This window comes from Daktulosphaira vitifoliae, unplaced genomic scaffold (assembly GCF_025091365.1).
Source record: "Daktulosphaira vitifoliae isolate Bord-2020 unplaced genomic scaffold, ASM2509136v1 Scaffold_1, whole genome shotgun sequence".
In the NCBI taxonomy this organism is placed as follows: domain Eukaryota; kingdom Metazoa; phylum Arthropoda; class Insecta; order Hemiptera; family Phylloxeridae; genus Daktulosphaira; species Daktulosphaira vitifoliae.
The window spans coordinates 2,715,104-2,740,824 of record NW_026099572.1 but is presented as its reverse complement, the minus strand read 5'-3'; the positions used below and the strand labels follow the sequence as shown (position 1 = coordinate 2,740,824).

General features: G+C 29.3%; 1 protein-coding gene across 3 annotated transcripts; it reads right to left on the bottom strand.

Annotated features, from left to right (window-relative positions):
* Nucleotides 1–2,211: 2,211 nt before the first annotated feature.
* LOC126893773 (inhibitory POU protein-like) lies at nt 2,212–25,398 on the bottom strand. Of its 3 annotated transcripts, none has more exons than XM_050664257.1 (4): nt 24,918–25,397; nt 16,377–16,436; nt 8,657–8,929; nt 2,212–4,470 (listed from the first exon to the last, which is right to left on the bottom strand). In XM_050664257.1, the coding sequence occupies exons 1-4, from the start codon at nt 25,065–25,067 to the stop codon at nt 3,691–3,693; spliced, it is 1,263 nt and encodes a 420-aa protein (XP_050520214.1). In that variant the 5' UTR covers nt 25,068–25,397; the 3' UTR covers nt 2,212–3,690. The 3 variants fall into 3 exon arrangements, with proteins under 3 accessions (XP_050520214.1, XP_050520215.1, XP_050520216.1); XM_050664258.1 differs by lacking the exon at nt 16,377–16,436 and adding an exon at nt 11,301–11,360; XM_050664259.1 differs by lacking the exon at nt 16,377–16,436 and having other exon boundaries at nt 24,918–25,398.
* Between the last annotated feature and the right edge of the window lie 323 nt (nt 25,399–25,721).

The window sequence follows — 25,721 nt, the reverse complement described above, 5'->3', positions numbered from 1 at the left end:
AAATAATTATAAAAAAGTATCAAATGCGTAAATTCAGGTAAATTAAAAATTTTAGTTTGTGCTCGTGAACCCACAAATTATGCAAATTTTTATTTATAAAACCAACTTATTTATCAAGTTTCAAGTTTTAAATACTTGGGAAGTTTAATAACACCAGACGGAAGAAGTTCGTAGGAAATGAAACAAAGAATAGGGCAAGCAAAGACAGCCTTTATCTAGAAAAAGAAAATTTTGGTTTCGAAAAAAATTAGCAGAGCAATAAAGAAGACATTTTTAAAAACGTTTGTATGGGGTGTTGCTTTATACGGCTGCGAGACATGGGAAATTAATGAAAAGGAAAAAATATCCCTTGAAGCATTCGAAATGTGGTGTTGGAGATGAATGGAAAAAATAAACTAGACAGAAAGAGTAACAAATGAAGATGTACTGATCCAAGTTGGAGAAACAAGATCCATAATTTAAGCTATAAAGCGATGACGATGGGACACGTTTTACGCCATGACGAAGAATTGCACCATACTATTATAGAATGTGCAAATGAAGGATAAAAACCACCAGAAAGACCAAAAAACTCATACATATCTCAACTGAAAAATGATGCAGGGATTGATACTTGCACCGGATAAAAAGAATTGCTGAAGATCGTGATAAATGGAGAGCGAAGTTAAAAACGTTGTAAACCAACCTAATATAGGTTGAAAAAAAAATAAAATACAAGACACATCCCTGATATCTCTCTAAAAAAGAAAAACGAATCAATCAATAACTTGTGTCCAATAAAAGCTAATGACAGACATAAAAAAATTAATAATAACGCATCATGTTAAAATTAATAATTGCTCAGGTTAGCATCGAAGCAAAACAACTACTTTCTTTTTATAATTTAATTTAATTTTCTGAAAGAATCTAATTCACGAAGGATCTAATTTCTTATACCGTTTTTGTTAAAATGTTAGGGTAGCAATAATATTTATAAAAATGTTTTTATCGTGATGTGTATTATTTATTTATTTACTTAATTCCGTTTTTTGTCAATTATTCTGCTTCTATCAGATCAATATTGCTCAACAAAACGTCACAATACCATAAAACATATATTGTTGAAGTTATAAGCATAAGAACTTGAAAAAATTCCACTCAATCTCCGTAATAAAGAAAAATGTTCTAAAAAATGAAATTTTTAAAAAAATCATAGATGGTTGACATTTTCAATTTTCATTCTAAATACAAAAACTGCGAGGATAAAGTGAAATTTTTAAATGCAATATGTTAAACATTTATCGCGTCCTCGATATACTTTTTTATTATGAAATTCTATTATAAGCTTGAAAATATATAAAGACACTTTAACATCATATCAATTAATTTTTCTATAAATTTTTGATAATGTTTCAAAATATTAAATTTATTTAAACTTCTATTAAATTAAAGCTACTGCAATGTAACTTAAGAGGAAAATATTAATTTCTATGCGAATAATGTCAAAATTAATTCAATTTTCGGTAAAAGGTACCTATTTTGGAATAGTGATGGAATACCTACGTTATTTAAAATATATAAAATAAATGCTATTTTAACGTTTGTTATTATCTCTATTCATAATCCAAGTAATATTTGGTAGAATGATTAATGTTTTTTTTTATATTTGCGACAATTGTCTGAAAAATGCACGAAATTAAACATTTTCAATGATAATACTTCAAAAAATTAAATTTGTTTGTATATAATTTTTTTTTCAACCAATTTCAATTGATCTAAGCTCAAAATTTCGCAAATAACAGTAGACCATATAATTTTTTTTTCTTTTCGTATCTATATAATGTTCTAAAAACTTACGTTTATTAAACCTTTGTCAAATTAATCTCTATGCAATTTAATTAATATTGAAAAAACAAAAATGATTCGACAACTTATATCTATAAGTTTTATTTTCTTGATTTTAACACTAACATGATAAAAAAAAAAAAAAAAAATTTTAAGCAAAGAAAGTCATATTAATTTTATATGTCATTGTTTCTACTTAAGAGTCTAGTATAAAATTTATTTATAATAAAATATAATAGAATTTTATTTTTTATTTTGAGTTTTTCACTTTTCTTGCTCATCACCAATTAATAATAAATATTTTTTAAGAGAATGGGTTTTAATTTTAAATAAAATAAACCATGTTACATGAATTTTAAATTTTTATTTTAATATTTTTTATTCTACAACTAATCAAGGATACAATATAACTCAAGCTTTGATACAACGTCTATTTATACATTTCTAAAACTGTACAAATTTACTAATGTTTTTTAATCTAAATGATAAAAATAAATGATTAGTTATTTAAACAGTGTGCAATCGAATTTTCAGTGATGATTTTTTCGATTGCTACATTATATTACAAGATAACAAAAATAATAAGTATAATTTGTTTATTTTATGATACGATGTAATAATATTGTGTATGTCAAATTTTCGCGAAATAATAACATTTTTTGACAGTTTTAGAGACGTCTAGAGGAAAGAAACTGCCGAGTCATGTGCTTGTTTTGACAAATGATTTCAACAGTTTTCTTTGGAATAGGGTGAAAATAAAGAGTTTATTAATATATAGTTCAATATAATTGGACACATATTTTACGATTCAGTAAGTTTATGTAGTCTTTATTTTTCTAGTCTTTACTTGCGAACTGTATATGCCTTTTAATTATTAAAACATTAGGTATTCTAATTTTAGTACATAAACAAATGAATTTAGTCTACATAAAAAAATTATAGTTATATTGCACATTTCCATTTTTGCATTATACTGGTATTGAAGATCACAGTTTTGATGTCGAAAACGCAAAAAAATCATATATATTTTTCTATGGTTATTTATATACAAAAAGGTAAATTACTAAAAATGTCTTTGTACAATTACTAATTATTTACAATACTTAATTTTTCTAAAATTAAACCGGATAGGAGTTGTTTTAAGTGTTTCCCAGATTAAAATATATATATGCTTCAATCTACCTGTTCTTGTTCTTACATATTATTTGTAGTGCATTTTATGTTAGATTCTTACTGGGTGTTAAAAAAATTTTTTTCGAGAAATATAAAAAGTAGTAGTATGTCATAAGTAGTTTTTGGTATATATATATATATATGTTACGTCCAGTTGACAAAGAAAAGGTAAAAAATTAAATCAACTTGGCGTCAAAATAAATTTACTGGCAGATATTCGTATATTTCTGTTTACTAACTTAAAAATACTCTATTTATTTGTTATTATTCGTAAATATTTGTATTTAAATTGAACAAAAAGAGCGAATTATTATTTAAATTACTCTTGAATAAAAATTAATTGAAAAATTGAAAATATTATTCGAATGTTATGAATTTTTTCTAAAACTATATTTTGACGTCTAAAATATTCAATTTTTTCATTAATTGTTTGCAATGTTTTTTCTAGGAATACGATAAAATTATCATTTTATATAATTTTCATTTGAATGTATTTTTGTATTAAAAAATTGAATCAACCATAAAGTCTAAATAAAATGGACATTTCTTAGTGTAAAGAAGTTAATAAATAGTAACTATAAATTACATAAATCCTATACAATGATAATATTAATTTAAATCATTACTCTAAAATTTGTTCAACCAAATTAAATGAGCACATAATTAGGAAAGGGAATACGAATTTTAACTCAGTCAATGCTGAGCAGCAAACTTCATACGTTTCTGTTTTTGTCTTTGGTTACAAAACCATACCCTTACAACATTTTTTTTCAAGTCTAACTTTTCAGCAATGGCTGCGATTTTTTCCCCTGACGGCCTTGGCTGAACAGCAAAATAAGCCTCCAAAGACCGTTTTTCGGGCGCTGCTATCGACGTTCGTTTTCGTTTTTTCTCGCCTGCTGGTAATACGCTTGGAGCATCTGGGTCCCGACGCTTGTTTTTCGCCTGTGCCTCTGCTTCTTCTAGCCAAGCTTGAAGAATGGGCTTTAAGGCGATCATGTTATTGTGAGACAAAGTGAGAGATTCGAACCGACATATTGTGCTTTGAGAGAGGGCTCCAACACCTGGTAGTTTTAGGTTGGCGAGCGCCTTACCGACATCGGCTTGTGTCACACCAAGTTTGATGCGTCTTTGTTTAAAACGTTCAGCGAACGCCTCTAGTTCTCGTGGGTCCGTGTCGGTGTCAGGATGCTGTAGTCCAGCGCCTCCGCTGGCGCTTATCATCCCGACTGCAGCAGCTGCTGCTGCAGCTGCTGCGTGGTGATGGTGATGATGGTGGTGATGATGAGGATGGCCGTTTGGACCGCCACCTGAGTGAGGATGATGATGATGATGGCCGCCCATCATACCTGCGCCATAGACGCTAGGGTGTAGCGGACCGTGAGTAGAACCGTCGGACATAGGTGTGAGTGTAGTCATTGTCGATGACGAAATGGGTTCCAGCAGGTCGAGGCCATCCATACCAGGATGCATCTGAAAAAAATAACAAACATTTTTTATGAAAATTAAACTTGGCGTATTTTACAAAAAATCATTTATTCACTTTAGATTTTTATAAATTTGTTTGTCCTGTAAAAGTTAAATGTGACTCGGATAGGATAATTTAAAAATAGCGATTTCCCAAGAAATGTTCACACGCTGATTTAAATGCTCTAGAAATCACTACATTAAGAAGACATTTTGCTAGTAAATTATTTATTATAATCTAATCTATAAAATGGTTATCTCGAATTATATTTTTATCTGTTAATTGTTAAAAAATGTTTCGTTTATTATAATAAAAAAAAAGTATTTATTTTCTTATGATATTAATGCAGTCCGTCCTAAGGTTTAACAATTTTTTTTTAAAGAAAGTAACTAGAAATATTCGGTGAATCAAAATTTATAGTATTTGCCAGTACTTAGTGTGGGACACTTTATATATGAATTAATCATTGGCATGGTCGTGTTTATTTCGGCAAAAGGAATATGAATTAAAAAAATATTTACTATCCACTTCAACGAATATAGAAATTTATCTTTAACGCAACTTTATTTTTGATCATGAAATAATCTTTGAACTCTATCATCTTTCTGGACAAGCTTTTCATATCAAAGATAGAGGTCGATTTATGTACTGTTTTAAAGATAATTGTATTTGTTTTGAAATACAACGGAATACAAATATTTAAGCAAAGGTAAAAAAAAAATACTTCAGTATATACGTGATCAGATTTCAAAAACGTATTCGAACAGTAAACAAAATATAGGATATCAGGTGACATCATACCGAGTGAAAATTTTCATTTAAAAATTCATGTTTGTTTTATGTAAAATAAAAACGTGAAAAGGGAGTGTGACAGTGGCAAGAATCCCAGAGAGACAAACAGAGTTTTACATATGTGCGAGCGTGTGACAGCCGAACCGTGAAGCTGGCTACCGTTCACAGGGGAAAATTGTCACTTTCCAGGGCAGCAGTCGAGTAGGTTAGTAAATGCACATACTTCTACGGCTCTGTGGGGTCGCACTACAGTTGTTTAGAAGCCTCGAGGTTGAGAATTGAGCGCCAAGAGTGGCTGGGAGGCGTCAGTGGAGAGGTTGTTGGTTCTAACGGTATGAATGGATACGGAAGGGTGTATGTTGTCGTCGAAGGGATGAAACGGCAAACGCAATCGAATGAATAATTGATTTGGATTGTTATTATACACACACACACATACGTAGACACGCGCGTATGGATACACTTGGCGGGCAGCCCTTGTCATCGTCGTCGTTTACCCCTTTCGATTGGTTACATCGAAGTACACACAAACACTCGCGCTTACGGATACATGTTGTACAATATGTATATGCTCTCTATAATACACTCATGTCCCGGCGCGTTTCGGTAATGAGGTAATCGGGTACGCACGCCACACAGTTCGACCGGTTAGTCACAGTCCCCGCGCGTCATATATTTCATCATTAACTCTCATCTGCTGCCACTTTCCTCCGGCAGCATATCTCACTGTAGTACCGAGTACAGTCGAAAATACGGCTGTTGCAGCGGTGTACATTGGCGACCGTGTAATGTAGTGGACAATTCCGCTGGGAGAGCAAGCGTGTGTTTCTAAGTTGGGGTGGAAAGAAAAAAGTGTATAGTCAAAGTTAATGGATTGACAATATTGACGAAAGGACTACGTTCGACTTGAATCGAATTTTCGTACGGCCGAAACAAATGGTGTTTTTATGTGATATCAATATAACGTAATACCATAACGCTTATGACTCTTGTTATCTATTACACGTATTACCGAGCGAGGAATTTCTCGGGTACAAGTTTTATTGAGATGCTCAGTTATCTGTCAGTGAACATCATTAGGTTTGTCCGTTGTTTTATCGTAGGCAAATTATTTTATTTTCAATTGTAGAACAAAATGTGATATGCATTTTTAACCGACCATATAAATATTAATTGTATTTGAGGTAAAAAGTGTAGTTGCTCTCAGTATCATCTTTGAAATGACCATATTTCATATTATTCCAGTAATAATGATTTTTCTAACAATAACTGGTTAAAAAATAACTTTTAATTTATCTTTAGCATCACGTGATCGTTTCTACAGCACACCAACAAATACCATTTGCAGAAATTGTTAATTAATAATTATTACAACAGTTTTACAACTCAATATTTACTATTGTTTCCGTTCTCGAAACATGCAAGTTTTTGTTGAATTAAATTTAACTTTTATTAAGTATTTCAATTACATTATGCATTACTGTTCAAACTTGAAATTTTATAAGATATTTTTTTTCAAGTTCAGTTATTTGAAAGACTGCCCCAATCTAAAAATCATTGTTACACCGTGGTGTGTAGCAACCATTTAACAGCAGTGGAATAAAAAATGTTATTAGATGGAAATTATTTATAATCAGAGATTAAAAACTTTATAATGACTTTATGATTTTAAAGTTAATAGCAAAAAATTAAAATTATATAAAAACGGACAATTTAGTTAAACATAAAAGATACATTACAATATTAAATATTAAATAACGCGAAACATTAAACAAATTTAATATAATTATTTTTATCCTTAAACGTAGTATTGCGTTTTAATAAAATTGTAAACATTTATAAAACAAATTACCTAAAATTAAATGTTATTACAACATGAGAATATAGAGTGATTTGTTTTATTAAATATTTGTTTTTCAAAAGCAGCAATACATTATACAATTTAAAACAACTCATAAAATTATGTTTAAAATCAATTTAAGTAAAAATATGTAAAATAAAATAATAGCTAAAAGTTGATGAACAATAAAAAATATAAATCAATAGTAAAAATGAAATGAGAACATTATTTTATAAAAAAGTTAAACGTAAAGAATAAATAATGTTTCAATGTCACAAAATATTTTATGCAAAAGTAGGTAAATTTTGTAAAATTGTTAAATTTAAAAGCTTAATTATCATTATTATATGGCAAAACAAAAAATAAATCAATATTGTAAAACTTAAGCCCTGTTTATAATATTCAAAAAAATTTTCATGAATATGAGTAACTAAAATCTATAATGATGATTTTTTTATATTTTAAACATATTTTGCTGATATCCACGCAGTCCGAATGGTAACCGGTAAAAGTATCCTGTGAAAAAATAACCGAAAAAATGTTTATAGGAAAGAGAAATGTTCATATCCGAGTTTTAAAATATCTTATGAATAAGTATCAAGATGTTATAAATGTTTATCACAACCAAACTATTATAATAATAATGGCGTGTCCTTTTAAAAGTTGTTTTTAAAAATCTTTCTACATTTCTCGTTTTATTATTATATCCTTTGCATAACCTTTACAGTTTTATTTAAAATTTTTCAACGTTAATTTTTTTTTTTATGTAACATTGCTCATTATGGTTGAACCTATTAACCGCATACTATTTACCACCACTTCTTAACTAATTTTTTCCACCAACAACTAAGACATTCGATGGTATGGAACTTAGAAACCCTATGATGCCATCCTTAAGTACCGTTGTACAGTGTATGTATATTACACAACATTTTTATTTTTGTTGGACAAAATTATCTTCATTTTTACAAAATACTTATAAAATATGTGAAAAAATTCATATTAATAATGGAAAGTTGGACTTTGGACCAATTATTTTTATTATTATACATTTATTTTCAGTATTATTACAATTTAATTGCAATTGGTCGTATTTTAATATTTTGCCATTTTTTTTTTTATAGAGAAATAATACCCGGATTTTTTTCCGAGTTTCACGATGCAAATTCAAATTGTCCAGCAGTGAAATTTAAGTAGAATATTCTGAATTCTTAGGTGTTTTACTTTTTCTGTTGATTTTTAATAACGTTTTAAATAAAAATATTTTGTGTGTTGTGCCATTTTTTATAATAAATCACACGTTTTTAGTAAAAGTAATTCGTAAGAAATATTAAGAATTGGACGATTAAAAAATCAAAATAGCAAAAATTATTCATATCTAAAACATAAATATGTTCTACGATTATTGGAGAACTTGTGCGTAATACATGGAATAATTATGATCACATGAACAATCAAATATTTTTACATTTTTTTTAAATTATGTTTTTTTAATATTCTTGTATTTATTACTATTATTAATCCTTTTTATTTAATAGTTTATTTAAATAATCAATTACCTGATGACCTCGATGGTTTTGGCTGCCTGAGTGTCCACCCATTCCATGATGATGGTGATACGATGACATAACATCATGTTTGATTTGTGTCAGGGGTCCAGGTGAACCAGTCGAACCAGGTCCTATTGAACCATTACCCTGATTTCCATTGTTACCATTACCCGGCCCAGGAGATTGATGATTATGGTGGTGATGATGTTTTCCCATATCTACTGCTGCCAAGACCTCTGCTCTACTGAGTAGACCATCGTTGAGACCACCAAATAGATCACCCTATAAACACAGTTTTATCATAAATTATTCATGACTAAAATATAAAAATAATGGCTTGCTTAAACTTTAATAGAATATGTGTTTTAACTATATTTTCGTATTCATGGCATTTTATCATTATAAAAATTCACTACTGAAAATAAATAAAAAAAGCAATATCATAAAAATAAAATTCGAAAAATTTAATGTATTGACTTGGTACTCGATAAAATTATTTTATTATACATCAAAATAATGAATATCAAATAAGAAAATTATTAATATCAATATTACACAATCTTTCAAATAATTTATTTTAGCGTAGGAGGCGTTAAAAAAATTGATAAATGAAAAAGTAAGAAATTATAACAGACACAACTATTCACATTCAAATACTGTTTTCTGCCATTTAAACATACACTAGCCACAAAAGACCTTTTCTATAAAATTTTTCAATGATTTATATACTTTAAAAAATATCTCAACATTTATAGTACCTAAATATGCACAAAAAATATTATTTTTATTAAATTGTATGATTATTATTTTTTAATAAACTATTAATTATTTATAAGGCAATCTTTTAATAAACAAACAACTTTTATGTATATGTGTACTACTAATTATCGATTTATAGAAACTTAGTGTTTACCATGTTACAATAGTTAGAAAAAGGGTAAGTTTTCATGAAATATTTATGATTTACTGACTCGACTTCTTTTATACATCACTATTCTGTTTTTTATAAATTTATATTTTCTAAAAAGTTAAAAAATTTAAATATTTAATTTAACAGAACCGAATTGTAATGACAAAATTGAGAACTACAATTTCATGTCAATTTTAGTGTGCAATTTTTATTAGAATAATTGATGTGCTAGAAATAATCTATGCAAAACACATTCATTAATTAAATATATAACACATATATTTATTGTATGAGCAAATATAAAGATTAACGAAAGTAACCTGGTAAACAAGGAAAATTATAATGGATTTTTTAAAATAAATTTAACTTTTAAAAATATATGGATGCATTAAAAATCCTATTGAAACAAAATTGTTAATATATGACATTAGCTTAACTTGAAGATCAATGAGAGTGCTGCAAAATTTCCAAATTCTAAATCAAAATCCCAAAAATTAAAAAAATTATTTTTACTTATACATAAAAATATTTTTTGGACGAGGAAAAATAAATGTTTAAGCCTAAAAATGTAATTATAGTTGTGTCTACTAATATTGATTAAAATAAACAATAATTTTAATTTGAAAGTTAAGCATGCTAGTAAGGAAAATAAAACTTAATAGTAATTACTGTCAAATTTAATATTATGAATTATTCACAAATTCATACAATTTTTTTTTATGATTTCATTTGATCTTATTATGAACACTATTAATACTGTATAAAAGGAAATAAAATAACCATGGACGCTTAATCGCATATATATATTTTTTTCAATTATTTTACTATATACATTCAAGTTGATACTTTGGTAATGTGCATTTGATTTAGGTTATTACCAAAATATTTTGTAGTGGATCTTCAAGTATATGTGCGAAACTTGAGTTCCACTAAATATTTTCTCTCAGCTTTATAATTTAAGTAATATTCCACTTTGCGAGTTCCTATGCTCATATAAAGTCTATAGGTGAGACTAGGGGAGAGGTAGACAACCAGAAGGGCACAGATATAACCGGAGCTCATTTATTATTAACTATAGACGCGAATGGGACGGTTTTAAGGCTGCTTGTGTGTTCTTTACCCTCACCGTTCAGCCTACCGAATAAAGTCCTTTTAATTCCTATTCCCGAGGCCACTTTGCGACGACAAAAACCGAAAACCCCCTGCATTTTGTTGATGATTTTTAGTTTATAGTCACCGAGTTCTTTTCACTTGCTTCGTCTTTACTCCCGAGAGTCTTGTTCCCACTCTAGAAGGTTTTTTTTAATGTTTCGCCTAATTGTCTTGTCCTCTCAACAAAGATGAAAGAAATAAAATAATAAAATAATTCGAATTCTCGCCATAGTAACGATTTTTTAATTTATGTTGATGCTTGAATATACAATATGCTGGAAAACAAATATGCGTGTTGTTTTAATAGAAAAAATGCCCCTTTACTTAACTTTAAAGTTCTACGAAAAATATCACGAATACGGCAATCCGCCTAATCATAATTCTATCTTATTTCATCTTTATTTAGAAATAAATTTTCAAGAGCACATATAAATGTCCTAAAACCTAATTGGATTTATTTTTAAATCAAAATTTTATTTTTAGTTGAATATTTCTATATTAAGTTTTGGTTTTTATTTATTTTAATATTTTTAATTGAGTCACCCTATTGAATAAAATTAATTAATAAACAAAAATTATAGAAAAACGTACATTATGTCGTGGAGACCAGGTGTTGCACATGAATGAGGACGCATCCTCTAGAATCCGGCTCTGAAAATATTAAAATTTGGTTAAATTCGAAATTTTATTTTTAAAGAATTCTAATGGTTAACTAATGGATGATAATTTAAAAAATGCCATAAAATTAACAATTAAAAAAATGACTTTGGAAATACTATTCATTTATACGTAACAGAACTCTGACGGGCGTTCGATATTTTTATCTTTGATGCGTTTAAGAATTAAAACGCAAAAATTGTTCATCAATTATTCAGGTATAGTTTTACGCTGATTTATTTTCCCATTAAATATTAAAATTTCGCTATCCTCAGACTCTACTCTCTGTGGTATAATATTAAACAGGTAAATATTGCACATTTTTGCAACTATCAAACTACGAATTTGTTGTTCGATTAAACATCAGGAAATTATAAAAAAAACAACTCATGATTATAACTGTATGGTACAAGTAATTGAATTAAGCTAATTGTTTGAAAATGAAGTTGCATAACTTTATCAGATAGAGCAGCAGGTCTAATTGTGCTTAAATCAAGATATGGGAAGGGTATATTTGCGTCACATGTCATTTTTCCATTTGTCCGAGTTCGGTGATAATCACCCGCACGTGCGTCGCACACGTAGATGACAGCCCTCGAAACAGAATTCAGTTAGCGCTTGACAGACGGCCGTGTGTGCAATTATTACCACAACTAACAGACATTTATTTTGACATGATAATGTTTTTTTTTTTTTTGCTGGAGTGTAAAATCATTTGTTGTACTTGAAAAACGCCACACGAAAAACTGTATATTTAAATCGCCTGTGATCAGATAGTATTTTTGAAAATTTTGTCGGTGGCCAAGTGCAAAAAACAGCCAAGTATTTTTTTTGTTGAAATTATAACACTATGTTAACCTAAGAGTAAAATATAAGTTTAAAATGTAAAAAACACAGTATTTGGGTTACTATATTGCATTAAAAGAGTAATTATATAAAAGATGATTTAAGTAAAGTTTTCAATTTGTTTTCCAATAAGAAGGCAAAAATTCACTCGTATAAATAATTCAAAATTGATTATTTCTTACAATAAAATTCGAATAACAAACAAACGAAAAGTAAAAGAAAAACAGTCCAGGAGGCAATGCAATTCGTAGGCTTTTTATACGAAAATATTTCGCCCGACTTTTTTTGATGTATTGTATTTTTTTGATCAACATTTTTCTCATCAATAAATCACTAAAATTTATGTGTTCCGAACAATATTTAATGGATAAAAAAAAGGTTATTCATGTTTAAAATTTAAAAATAGCTTAATTTCAAATAAAAACTATTATGAGCAATATAAGACTTGTAACACAAATTTCTAATTCCAGGACACACTTAGATTCTAAGAAGACACACTATTTTAGGTCCTTAAAGAATATACAAGAGTTTCAATTAAATATTAAACACAGATAATACATAATATCAAATGCTAACAATGAACATTTTTTCAAGCTTTGTGTAATAATAACAATTCCGAAAAGTCCTGTACAACTAATATTAAAAATCTAAAAGAACCCATTTACTTTGTAATCATGTTTTTTTTATAGTTCTGATCCTTTTTATACTTATGTTTTTACTATATTTTTAAAAGTAGAAATGTATTTATACATCTAAATACATGTACCGGTAAAATTATAGGTATATTTTGTCAATATTAATTCAAGAACTTTTTTGCTCCACACGCACCGGTAGGTCGGAATCCGATCAATAATATATGAATGGAGGAGTGAACAAAACATTAGTATATAAAAGTTAAAAAATATCATATCTTGTAGAGGCAAACGTTTAAACTATATTTTCCATAAAAATACCTGCAAACATATATTAGGATTTATCCTGACTTGGGTTTTAAATATCATGAATTATTTAAATAAAATAATTTTAATATAATATGCGTGCTTTTTTATTAGTATTTACTATTAGTAGTATAAAATTTCAAATCATAAAATAATTACCTCGAGTAGCGATTTTGTATAAATATTGAAGCAATAAGACGGTACATAAAAACTTTTTACACTATTACCATGCGTACTATAGTTTTTTTTTACCATTGTTAGCGTTATTATATTTATATTTTTATCAGTATTATACAACTTGAACAATAATAATTTTTTTTTTTCTATAACTACATAATAGTCAAAAAATGATAAAAACTACATATATAATGGTTCTTAATTTTTGAACCAAAAATACTTGATTCTTAAGAGTAAATATAATTTTTCAACTATCCATTGTTAGTGTTGTTGATGTTGACAAAAGTGCTAGCACGTTACATTATTAATGTTAATTTAATAATTGGAAGTATTTAAGTTAATTGGTTTGTATGCATTTTTTGAATAAATACTTGTTTGGGAAATTATAATTTGTTATTAGTTATACTTTATAGGTTGAAAAAAAAATAGGAGAGTATATTTATTGTGTTAATTGACGAATAAGTTCTTATTGAATACTCCAAGATGATTATTTTGCAAGTACATAAAAAAAGTGAAGACTTTTTTTTTTGTGTTATTAACGCTTAAAAGTAATGATAAAATACTCTTAAAACGGCTTTAAGGCTTTACTCAGTCGTGTAATTTATAACACTATTTAAGAGTTAATATTTAAGCCCTCACTAATAAGAAGAACTTTTTGCACAATTATAGAAAAAGTTTTTTATTGTACAGATGTTTACCCTCAAATTAAAAATGATGAAAATTTAGACAGAGGATTTTTATGACTTGAGATTATGTTAGTAAATAGAATGGGGAGCGACATGAAATAAAGATCTAAATGGGTGCTAAATCTTGAAAATGCAAAGCAAAAAAATTTAACGGCATGATTAATAAATTATTTAAAATGCTTCCACTAGCGACATCAATCACCCTTAAAAAAAGGAAAAGCTCCCTTCTGTTGTAGATAATTTGACGTTATTGGCCTTACCGAAAACCGTTTTTTAAGCTTGTATTATTTTAACATTTTCTCCGCCTTGTTCCTCCGACGTACTTCCGTGACGGCTTCTGACACTTAAGTTAAACGTCGCCCTTGTCACGTTTTGGATTCATTTGTCTTAAATAAAATGAACGAAAGAAAGGAAATAAAGGTTGACATATTTTCTCATACCAAATTTGATTATGAATTCAGTTCTTCGACAAATAAAAATCTTCGACTCTAATTAAATTACGAATAAAATCAAAATTTGTATACATCCACATTATTTTTTTGGTTTTCCTACAGAAAAGTATAATGTCAATATGTTTACATAAACAATTTAAGTTTATTTAACTATTTGTTTGAATTTTAGTTCTATTTTAGAATAAAATTACGGTTAGCAAGAGAACTTGTTTACAAGAACTTTTAATAGTAAAAAAAATTATGAGCGTACAAATTTGGATAGTATTCGTATTTCATGATACACAATAATTTCACGTATCATAGAAAACACAATATATTTACAAAGATAACGATTTCTCATTTTTCTCACTCGTACATTTTGTATAACTTCCAATTATCGCTTTTATGGTTTCATTGTTTTTTAGGTATTTGTACAAAGGGTAGATATTTATATGAAGGTTTGCATAGCGACTTAACTTGTTTGATGCACTCAGCCACTTAGTACGATTGACTCGTGTAGTCGAGTTCGCGCCTGCCAAAGTCATACGTGCGCCGACTTAAGCAAAGGAGAATTACATGTTGTCCGTATGATCTTTGCTACATATGAATTCATACGCATATAGACACGTGCGAAAAAAGTAAATTTTACATGAGAGAGCTGTTTTGGGCAAGCAAAAATACCCCGTAGACGTAACCTCGCGGTGTTTCTCTCACGACGGTATATGCCGTCGTTTAATAAATTGGAAAACTCAATGGCATGCCGGGAATATCAAAAACGTTTATATGCGGTGGGTCCGCATAAATTCGTATTGGGATAACGAAGCTGTACGCTGTCGTTGTATTAAAAGGTTCGTCCCGAGTATTCCGGTCACGAAAACCAATTCGGGACCATCCCCTCTCTGCAACGGCGTCTTCACCCTTCCACACAGCTGGGGGTCGTGGCGGGGAGGGGTGGAGCGTCGATGGACCAATTGACGGGCCGCGCGGTGTGCCAGGGTCTCGCCGTCATCGATCTCGGCGCCATTTGCCGAGCCCGTCCGTGCCGCCGAGACCCGTGACGTTTTTATCGGCACGCCGCAAATTGATCGTTGCGTACGAACCGGCGGTTTAACGTTAAGTGTCCCGTGCCGCCTCTCCTGCACCCCCAACCGTATCCTCCCGAGGGGTGTAAGGGGTTGACCAAGCCCGTTAATTCACACGTCACTTGCGCCATACGGACCGTCATGTTTTTTAAATCGTGAACAAATAAAATTTAAGCGCAATGAAGGGGTGTTTGTTGTTGGTGGTTAATATTGCACTTATGTTGGTTTCTGACCTAAAATACATCTGATATTTAAATTAGTTATAATAATTCAGTTATTGTTGGAATTATTTAGTGTCGAATCAAGGTGAGCGAGGGAATCAAGATAAAATGTATAAAAAAGACCAAATGGAAAATTGTGTAATTCATTTAAACCATTTTCACACAATAATTTGTAGATTTATATTTATAATGTGCAGAAAGTGTTGAAATACTACAGAGATATTGATAACGATTCCTCTATGAGAGTATCATCGTTATCAATTAATATTTTGCTAATTAGTACGTAATTTTGAGGTATTCATTGACTGTGAAAAACCTCCGTGAAGACACCTTTGATTCATTTGGAGGTCTTTAAAGTTGAAATAGTCAAAGTTTCATGAATAAATTATTATGTACGCTTTTATTTTGACAAATTACATTATTTTTACCTGATCNTTTATTTAGAAATAAATTTTCAAGAGCACATATAAATGTCCTAAAACCTAATTGGATTTATTTTTAAATCAAAATTTTATTTTTAGTTGAATATTTCTATATTAAGTTTTGGTTTTTATTTATTTTAATATTTTTAATTGAGTCACCCTATTGAATAAAATTAATTAATAAACAAAAATTATAGAAAAACGTACATTATGTCGTGGAGACCAGGTGTTGCACATGAATGAGGACGCATCCTCTAGAATCCGGCTCTGAAAATATTAAAATTTGGTTAAATTCGAAATTTTATTTTTAAAGAATTCTAATGGTTAACTAATGGATGATAATTTAAAAAATGCCATAAAATTAACAATTAAAAAAATGACTTTGGAAATACTATTCATTTATACGTAACAGAACTCTGACGGGCGTTCGATATTTTTATCTTTGATGCGTTTAAGAATTAAAACGCAAAAATTGTTCATCAATTATTCAGGTATAGTTTTACGCTGATTTATTTTCCCATTAAATATTAAAATTTCGCTATCCTCAGACTCTACTCTCTGTGGTATAATATTAAACAGGTAAATATTGCACATTTTTGCTACTATGAAACTACGAATTTGTTGTTCGATTAAACATCAGGAAATTATAAAAAAAACAACTCATGATTATAACTGTATGGTACAAGTAATTGAATTAAGCTAATTGTTTGAAAATGAAGTTGCATAACTTTATCAGATAGAGCAGCAGGTCTAATTGTGCTTAAATCAAGATATGGGAAGGGTATATTTGCGTCACATGTCATTTTTCCATTTGTCCGAGTTCGGTGATAATCACCCGCACGTGCGTCGCACACGTAGATGACAGCCCTCGAAACAGAATTCAGTTAGCGCTTGACAGACGGCCGTGTGTGCAATTATTACCACAACTAACAGACATTTATTTTGACATGATAATGTTTTTTTTTTTTTTGCTGGAGTGTAAAATCATTTGTTGTACTTGAAAAACGCCACACGAAAAACTGTATATTTAAATCGCCTGTGATCAGATAGTATTTTTGAAAATTTTGTCGGTGGCCAAGTGCAAAAAACAGCCAAGTATTTTTTTTGTTGAAATTATAACACTATGTTAACCTAAGAGTAAAATATAAGTTTAAAATGTAAAAAACACAGTATTTGGGTTACTATATTGCATTAAAAGAGTAATTATATAAAAGATGATTTAAGTAAAGTTTTCAATTTGTTTTCCAATAAGAAGGCAAAAATTCACTCGTATAAATAATTCAAAATTGATTATTTCTTACAATAAAATTCGAATAACAAACAAACGAAAAGTAAAAGAAAAACAGTCCAGGAGGCAATGCAATTCGTAGGCTTTTTATACGAAAATATTTCGCCCGACTTTTTTTGATGTATTGTATTTTTTTGATCAACATTTTTCTCATCAATAAATCACTAAAATTTATGTGTTCCGAACAATATTTAATGGATAAAAAAAAGGTTATTCATGTTTAAAATTTAAAAATAGCTTAATTTCAAATAAAAACTATTATGAGCAATATAAGACTTGTAACACAAATTTCTAATTCCAGGACACACTTAGATTCTAAGAAGACACACTATTTTAGGTCCTTAAAGAATATACAAGAGTTTCAATTAAATATTAAACACAGATAATACATAATATCAAATGCTAACAATGAACATTTTTTCAAGCTTTGTGTAATAATAACAATTCCGAAAAGTCCTGTACAACTAATATTAAAAATCTAAAAGAACCCATTTACTTTGTAATCATGTTTTTTTTATAGTTCTGATCCTTTTTATACTTATGTTTTTACTATATTTTTAAAAGTAGAAATGTATTTATACATCTAAATACATGTACCGGTAAAATTATAGGTATATTTTGTCAATATTAATTCAAGAACTTTTTTGCTCCACACGCACCGGTAGGTCGGAATCCGATCAATAATATATGAATGGAGGAGTGAACAAAACATTAGTATATAAAAGTTAAAAAATATCATATCTTGTAGAGGCAAACGTTTAAACTATATTTTCCATAAAAATACCTGCAAACATATATTAGGATTTATCCTGACTTGGGTTTTAAATATCATGAATTATTTAAATAAAATAATTTTAATATAATATGCGTGCTTTTTTATTAGTATTTACTATTAGTAGTATAAAATTTCAAATCATAAAATAATTACCTCGAGTAGCGATTTTGTATAAATATTGAAGCAATAAGACGGTACATAAAAACTTTTTACACTATTACCATGCGTACTATAGTTTTTTTTTACCATTGTTAGCGTTATTATATTTATATTTTTATCAGTATTATACAACTTGAACAATAATAATTTTTTTTTTTCTATAACTACATAATAGTCAAAAAATGATAAAAACTACATATATAATGGTTCTTAATTTTTGAACCAAAAATACTTGATTCTTAAGAGTAAATATAATTTTTCAACTATCCATTGTTAGTGTTGTTGATGTTGACAAAAGTGCTAGCACGTTACATTATTAATGTTAATTTAATAATTGGAAGTATTTAAGTTAATTGGTTTGTATGCATTTTTTGAATAAATACTTGTTTGGGAAATTATAATTTGTTATTAGTTATACTTTATAGGTTGAAAAAAAAATAGGAGAGTATATTTATTGTGTTAATTGACGAATAAGTTCTTATTGAATACTCCAAGATGATTATTTTGCAAGTACATAAAAAAAGTGAAGACTTTTTTTTTTGTGTTATTAACGCTTAAAAGTAATGATAAAATACTCTTAAAACGGCTTTAAGGCTTTACTCAGTCGTGTAATTTATAACACTATTTAAGAGTTAATATTTAAGCCCTCACTAATAAGAAGAACTTTTTGCACAATTATAGAAAAAGTTTTTTATTGTACAGATGTTTACCCTCAAATTAAAAATGATGAAAATTTAGACAGAGGATTTTTATGACTTGAGATTATGTTAGTAAATAGAATGGGGAGCGACATGAAATAAAGATCTAAATGGGTGCTAAATCTTGAAAATGCAAAGCAAAAAAATTTAACGGCATGATTAATAAATTATTTAAAATGCTTCCACTAGCGACATCAATCACCCTTAAAAAAAGGAAAAGCTCCCTTCTGTTGTAGATAATTTGACGTTATTGGCCTTACCGAAAACCGTTTTTTAAGCTTGTATTATTTTAACATTTTCTCCGCCTTGTTCCTCCGACGTACTTCCGTGACGGCTTCTGACACTTAAGTTAAACGTCGCCCTTGTCACGTTTTGGATTCATTTGTCTTAAATAAAATGAACGAAAGAAAGGAAATAAAGGTTGACATATTTTCTCATACCAAATTTGATTATGAATTCAGTTCTTCGACAAATAAAAATCTTCGACTCTAATTAAATTACGAATAAAATCAAAATTTGTATACATCCACATTATTTTTTTGGTTTTCCTACAGAAAAGTATAATGTCAATATGTTTACATAAACAATTTAAGTTTATTTAACTATTTGTTTGAATTTTAGTTCTATTTTAGAATAAAATTACGGTTAGCAAGAGAACTTGTTTACAAGAACTTTTAATAGTAAAAAAAATTATGAGCGTACAAATTTGGATAGTATTCGTATTTCATGATACACAATAATTTCACGTATCATAGAAAACACAATATATTCACAAAGATAACGATTTCTCATTTTTCTCACTTGTACATTTTGTATAACTTCCAATTATCGCTTTATGGTTTCATTGTTTTTTAGGTATTTGTACAAAGGGTAGATATTTATATGAAGGTTTGCATAGCGACTTAACTTGTTTGATGCACTCAGCCACTTAGTACGATTGACTCGTGTAGTCGAGTTCGCGCCTGCCAAAGTCATACGTGCGCCGACTTAAGCAAAGGAGAATTACATGTTGTCCGTATGATCTTTGCTACATATGAATTCATACGCATATAGACACGTGCGAAAAAAGTAAATTTTACATGAGAGAGCTGTTTTGGGCAAGCAAAAATACCCCGTAGACGTAACCTCGCGGTGTTTCTCTCACGACGGTATATGCCGTCGTTTAATAAATTGGAAAACTCAATGGCATGCCGGGAATATCAAAAACGTTTATATGCGGTGGGTCCGCATAAATTCGTATTGGGATAACGAAGCTGTACGCTGTCGTTGTATTAAAAGGTTCGTCCCGAGTATTCCGGTCACGAAAACCAATTCGGGACCATCCCCTCTCTGCAACGGCGTCTTCACCCTTCCACACAGCTGGGGGTCGTGGCGGGGAGGGGTGGAGCGTCGATGGACCAATTGACGGGCCGCGCGGTGTGCCAGGGTCTCGCCGTCATCGATCTCGGCGCCATTTGCCGAGCCCGTCCGTGCCGCCGAGACCCGTGACGTTTTTATCGGCACGCCGCAAATTGATCGTTGCGTACGAACCGGCGGTTTAACGTTAAGTGTCCCGTGCCGCCTCTCCTGCACCCCCAACCGTCTCCTCCCGAGGGGTGTAAGGGGTTGACCAAGCCCGTTAATTCACACGTCACTTGCGCCATACGGACCGTCATGTTTTTTAAATCGTGAACAAATAAAATTTAAGCGCAATGAAGGGGTGTTTGTTGTTGGTGGTTAATATTGCACTTATGTTGGTTTCTGACCTAAAATACATCTGATATTTAAATTAGTTATAATAATTCAGTTATTGTTGGAATTATTTAGTGTCGAATCAAGGTGAGCGAGGGAATCAAGATAAAATGTATAAAAAAGACCAAATGGAAAATTGTGTAATTCATTTAAACCATTTTCACACAATAATTTGTAGATTTATATTTATAATGTGCAGAAAGTGTTGAAATACTACAGAGATATTGATAACGATTCCTCTATGAGAGTATCATCGTTATCAATTAATATTTTGCTAATTAGTACGTAATTTTGAGGTATTCATTGACTGTGAAAAACCTCCGTGAAGACACCTTTGATTCATTTGGAGGTCTTTAAAGTTGAAATAGTCAAAGTTTCATGAATAAATTATTATGTACGCTTTTATTTTGACAAATTACATTATTTTTACCTGATCGAAAAAAATATGTCTGAAATATTCGAAAAATTTTCTACAACTTATTAATAATTATACATTTTACGAAGAGTTAACCTACAAACTTTATTGGATTAGCGTGTTGTAATTTCATTTGAAATTTCCACGTTAATCTTTTACAGTTAAATATTTTTTAACAGAAACTGTTTGTTATGATATAAGAACCGAATTCTATTAAATTAGTTTAAATGAAATTGTGTATGTATAAATTGTTTAAATGTGTTAAGCATAAACTTACCAAATATTTAGGAATAAGTTGCAAAATTTGTTCATTAAATATTTTCATGATATGCAAGTAAGGACATTCTTAGAAAGTATTACTTATTTAAATTATTGTTGAAAAATAATTAAAAATTACATCAGCAAGTTTAAAGTTATTTACGGATAAATTAAATATATTAATCTATAAATTACCGGTAAATTTGCAATACAAATTTACAAAATTTTCCATTTTAACGCCCCTATTGTGTATAAAACAAATTATAATGAATTATTGTTATACTACTATAAGTAATATAAAATAATTATTATGTATAGATAAGATTATTGTATAATTAAATAATAATTTTAGATGATAGTATATTTTTTATACATATTAATAATAAAACACTACAGTGAACATAGAAGATTCTAGAAAATTTCACGAGTAAAAACTTTTTTTTGAATAAAAAAAAAACAAATAAATTTCCTATTGATTTTTGGAAAACATTAAATACATAGAGTTAAAAAAATTTATATGGCATATAAGCTTATATTTTAATGGCCTCAAAATGAAAAGGTTCTAAATATTTTTTGATAATACATTAAAACATTATTGATAGCAGACTACTCAAAAATATTTATATGTAATGGGGTTCTTTTTATGCTTTTATAGTATTCATAAAATTTATAACTGAACCAAATTTTAAATATTTGCGGAACATTTTATTGTTTATGATAAAGTTAAATAAAAATTCTTTTCATTTACAAATAAAAACTTTCCCTGCAAAAAGTATTGCATTAACACGAGTATTACACATAATAGTGAATATGTTATACACTTTTTCCATGTGTTTATATTTAGTGCTACGTTTTTATACTCGAGTATGGGGTCAAAAATCGATAAAAAGAGTTTCAAGAAAAGTTCACAAATAAATACAAACTTTTCAAATAATACACTATAATATTACACCCTCTTAGAGCCACAAAGATGAAACACTCGTTTAACTTTCCTTTATTAAAAGCCGTTATGTATCATCTACTGCATTTTTATTTGATTTATTTTGCAGTTTTATTTTGTGATATAGTGTACACAAATATTACATTACTAAACATAATTTACAATAGATTATTTTTTACAAAGTAAAAAAAGTTTGGATACGATATAATGGGAGTCTTAAGCTCATAAATAAAGGGCTTCTACTAATGAGTAAATAATAATTATTATTTATTTAAAATTATATGGGAAAAAAATGAAACTATCTGCTTATTAGTAGAAGTTTATTTGTTAAATTTAATTTAATAAAATAGTCATAAAATAAAGAGCGAGTGGAAAACGATTGTTTTGAAGCTATTTTTCCGACTATGATACGGACATAGGTTTCCCATATGTCTAAATCTAGGCCTGAATTAAACGTGGAGATAACTTGAACATTTATTTTAAAATTCCAATTTGTTAAAATACTACTATCCCTAAGTACAATTGAGATTTATTAAAAATTAATTTATATCATTATTATTTTTCATCACACTATTGTCATAATATACCTGTACTGAGAAAAAAAAATTGTAATTATCACTACTGGTGTTACCAATGGGTTAGAAAGGACTGTTTCATAAAAAGGATTTATAAAAAGCATATGTATTGCCATAACTATGTTTTTAGAGAAAAGGAAAAATAAATTTAGCACTCTTACAAATTTTGCTCTACAATTGTGTTAACCAAGTATTCTCTATAAATTATTAATTAGTTTATCGATCCTTCACCAGCAAAAGTTTAGAAAAATAAAATAATTTTTTTAAATTATACTCGATTTTTATTTTCAAAATGCTGGTAGCCTTAGATGGTTTATCATTAGACAATTTAAACAACAACTATGCCATGCTCCTCGAATATGAGGGAAATCTAAAATTCTCTCTGAAATTACTGAACTGGGTCATTATTTAAATTGTTTAAATTTATATTTTAATGGTGTTGTAGAACCCTGTATTTTACCTCCTTGAACATTTTTGCCTAAAATATTCATTTTGTTTAATTGTAAAGCGTTTTAATAATTATTACTGTAACTATATATCATAATGAAAATAATATATTATTTTCATTATCAGTACAATATTATTTTTTATTTATTATTTAAAGTGCTAGTATCAGTAATAAGTAGAATATGTTTTTTATGATAAAATTATAAATTAAATTATACCACTCGAATATAAATAATTGGTTGCTTTTAATATTTAGATCGAGCGGAGAAAAGCATTTGGCCAAAAAAACAATGATCAAGATTGTTCTACGCTTAGTAGTATTCGTCTGATTTCATGCTCCGCCAAGTATTAATTGTGAAATTATAATTATAGTTACAGTTAAGTAGTTTAAAATTATATTACTGGTTAAGTATTGCTTGTGTGTTCTATACTATTTTAAGTTTTTCTCGAAACTGACCTTAAAAAGTCCAGGGAATCATTAAATATGTATTTAAAATGCCATCACTTTTGTTAACTTGGGCGGGATAAGTTTTTTATTTATAATTTTCTTGCCGAAAAGTGGTTTAACATTTACTATTTCCAAATAAATATATACCTTTCGCTTAATATTTCCTCAACTTATAAGCTTCCTTATAAATGGTAAGGTTATGTATGGATAATTATACGTTAGAGTTTAATTCCAATTTTTAAACTAACATATCTTTATATTTTCTTCGCCAGCAAAACAATTAAAAAAATACTTAGATATATACTTAGACATACTTAGATCGTGATATTTTAAGGTTTAAACCATATATTCAAAAGTGCGATTTAAGAGGCATCTTGAAGGGGCTTAGCTCTTAAAGATTAGAAAGTTATGATTTCAACAAAAGGTACTTAAAATTAACTTCATGGACAAGAAAGAACATTCGCAAATGACTATAATTCAAGAATCACTCTCATTTCAGCGGAAATTTCCTAGTCACTCTCTTTTTATCAAATAAGAATAATTCTATTATTACATTAACAGATTCAATTCATACGCTGATATCTAACTAGTCTTCAGTCGATAATTTAATACACCATAAAAACACATATTTATTGGTATTAATATATGAAATACATTGACTGTAAATATTATACATTGTTTAATATTTGCAGTCAGTACAAAATATCTTTACAGTTCTTCTCTTTCAAAAATAAAAACGAGTTTTTAAAAATATTATGTGTGCAATTACATCGAGATGTAGATTAGAGTAACAATCTAAAATAGCCGATACATTCAATAATATTTGAATACATGTGTTTGATACTGAACTTTCTAAAGCGTTGTGACAAAATGTGCAGAAATTTAAGTCGAATTGATGTTTTAAATAATTTGAAATAGGAAAAAAATAGCCACTAATCGGAGCTAACTTAGAATTATTTGTTTTTTTCTGGCGCTTAAGAAGTCTGCTATTGAAACTATTAACGTTGAACTTACCGACGGATTTCCCATACATCTTCTCATTGGATCCGCAGTATTCCGATAAGTCGGAGAATATCTTCCGGGAAAACAAGGTCCCGTGGCCGAAATGGGCAACGGCGGTTTGCCGGCCATCATTTTTTCGGATCCGTACATCATGGTCATCATACCATTCGCTTTTCCAGTTAGCTTTCCCGAGCTAACAAAAGTGTAACTAAATCGGCGGTCTTAATACTAATCTCACAGAACTATTGTTAGATTTTATCATCCGTATGCCATAATTGTTCCAGGGGAATAACGTCCGTAAAGTACGTCGATACCAACCGTATAGTTCAGTGGACGATTGTCTCGTATGAAAAACTCGCGAATATTTATGAACCACGTGACTGGACGCAAAAGCAACGACGACGACTACCGCGGCGAGAAAATACACTGTGCCGGAGGGCGGAACACAGTCGGTTTGGATATTATCCACGGCACTGTGTTCGCTCGATCCCGTGGGTTGGATCCTTTTGTGTGGTCGTCGAAAGTACGGGACGCGCGTGCGTTTAGGACGCCATCGCGATTCGCTTACCCTTAGTCGTTGGAACTATACGGTTAGCCGCTCTACAGCGCATGCGCTTATCGGGGGGTTAAACCGTGTATACAAATTTCGGTGTACTCGCGAATAATACACACTGATGGGTGTTTTAAACTTAACTACCCCCTCCCTCCACTGCCTCTACCGTCGCAAACGCGGTCCGTCTCATGACTGCGGCTGCTGCTGAGATCTCCCACCGCGCTCTAATTAACTGCGGGTATTTTACGTGCGTCTGAACTTTT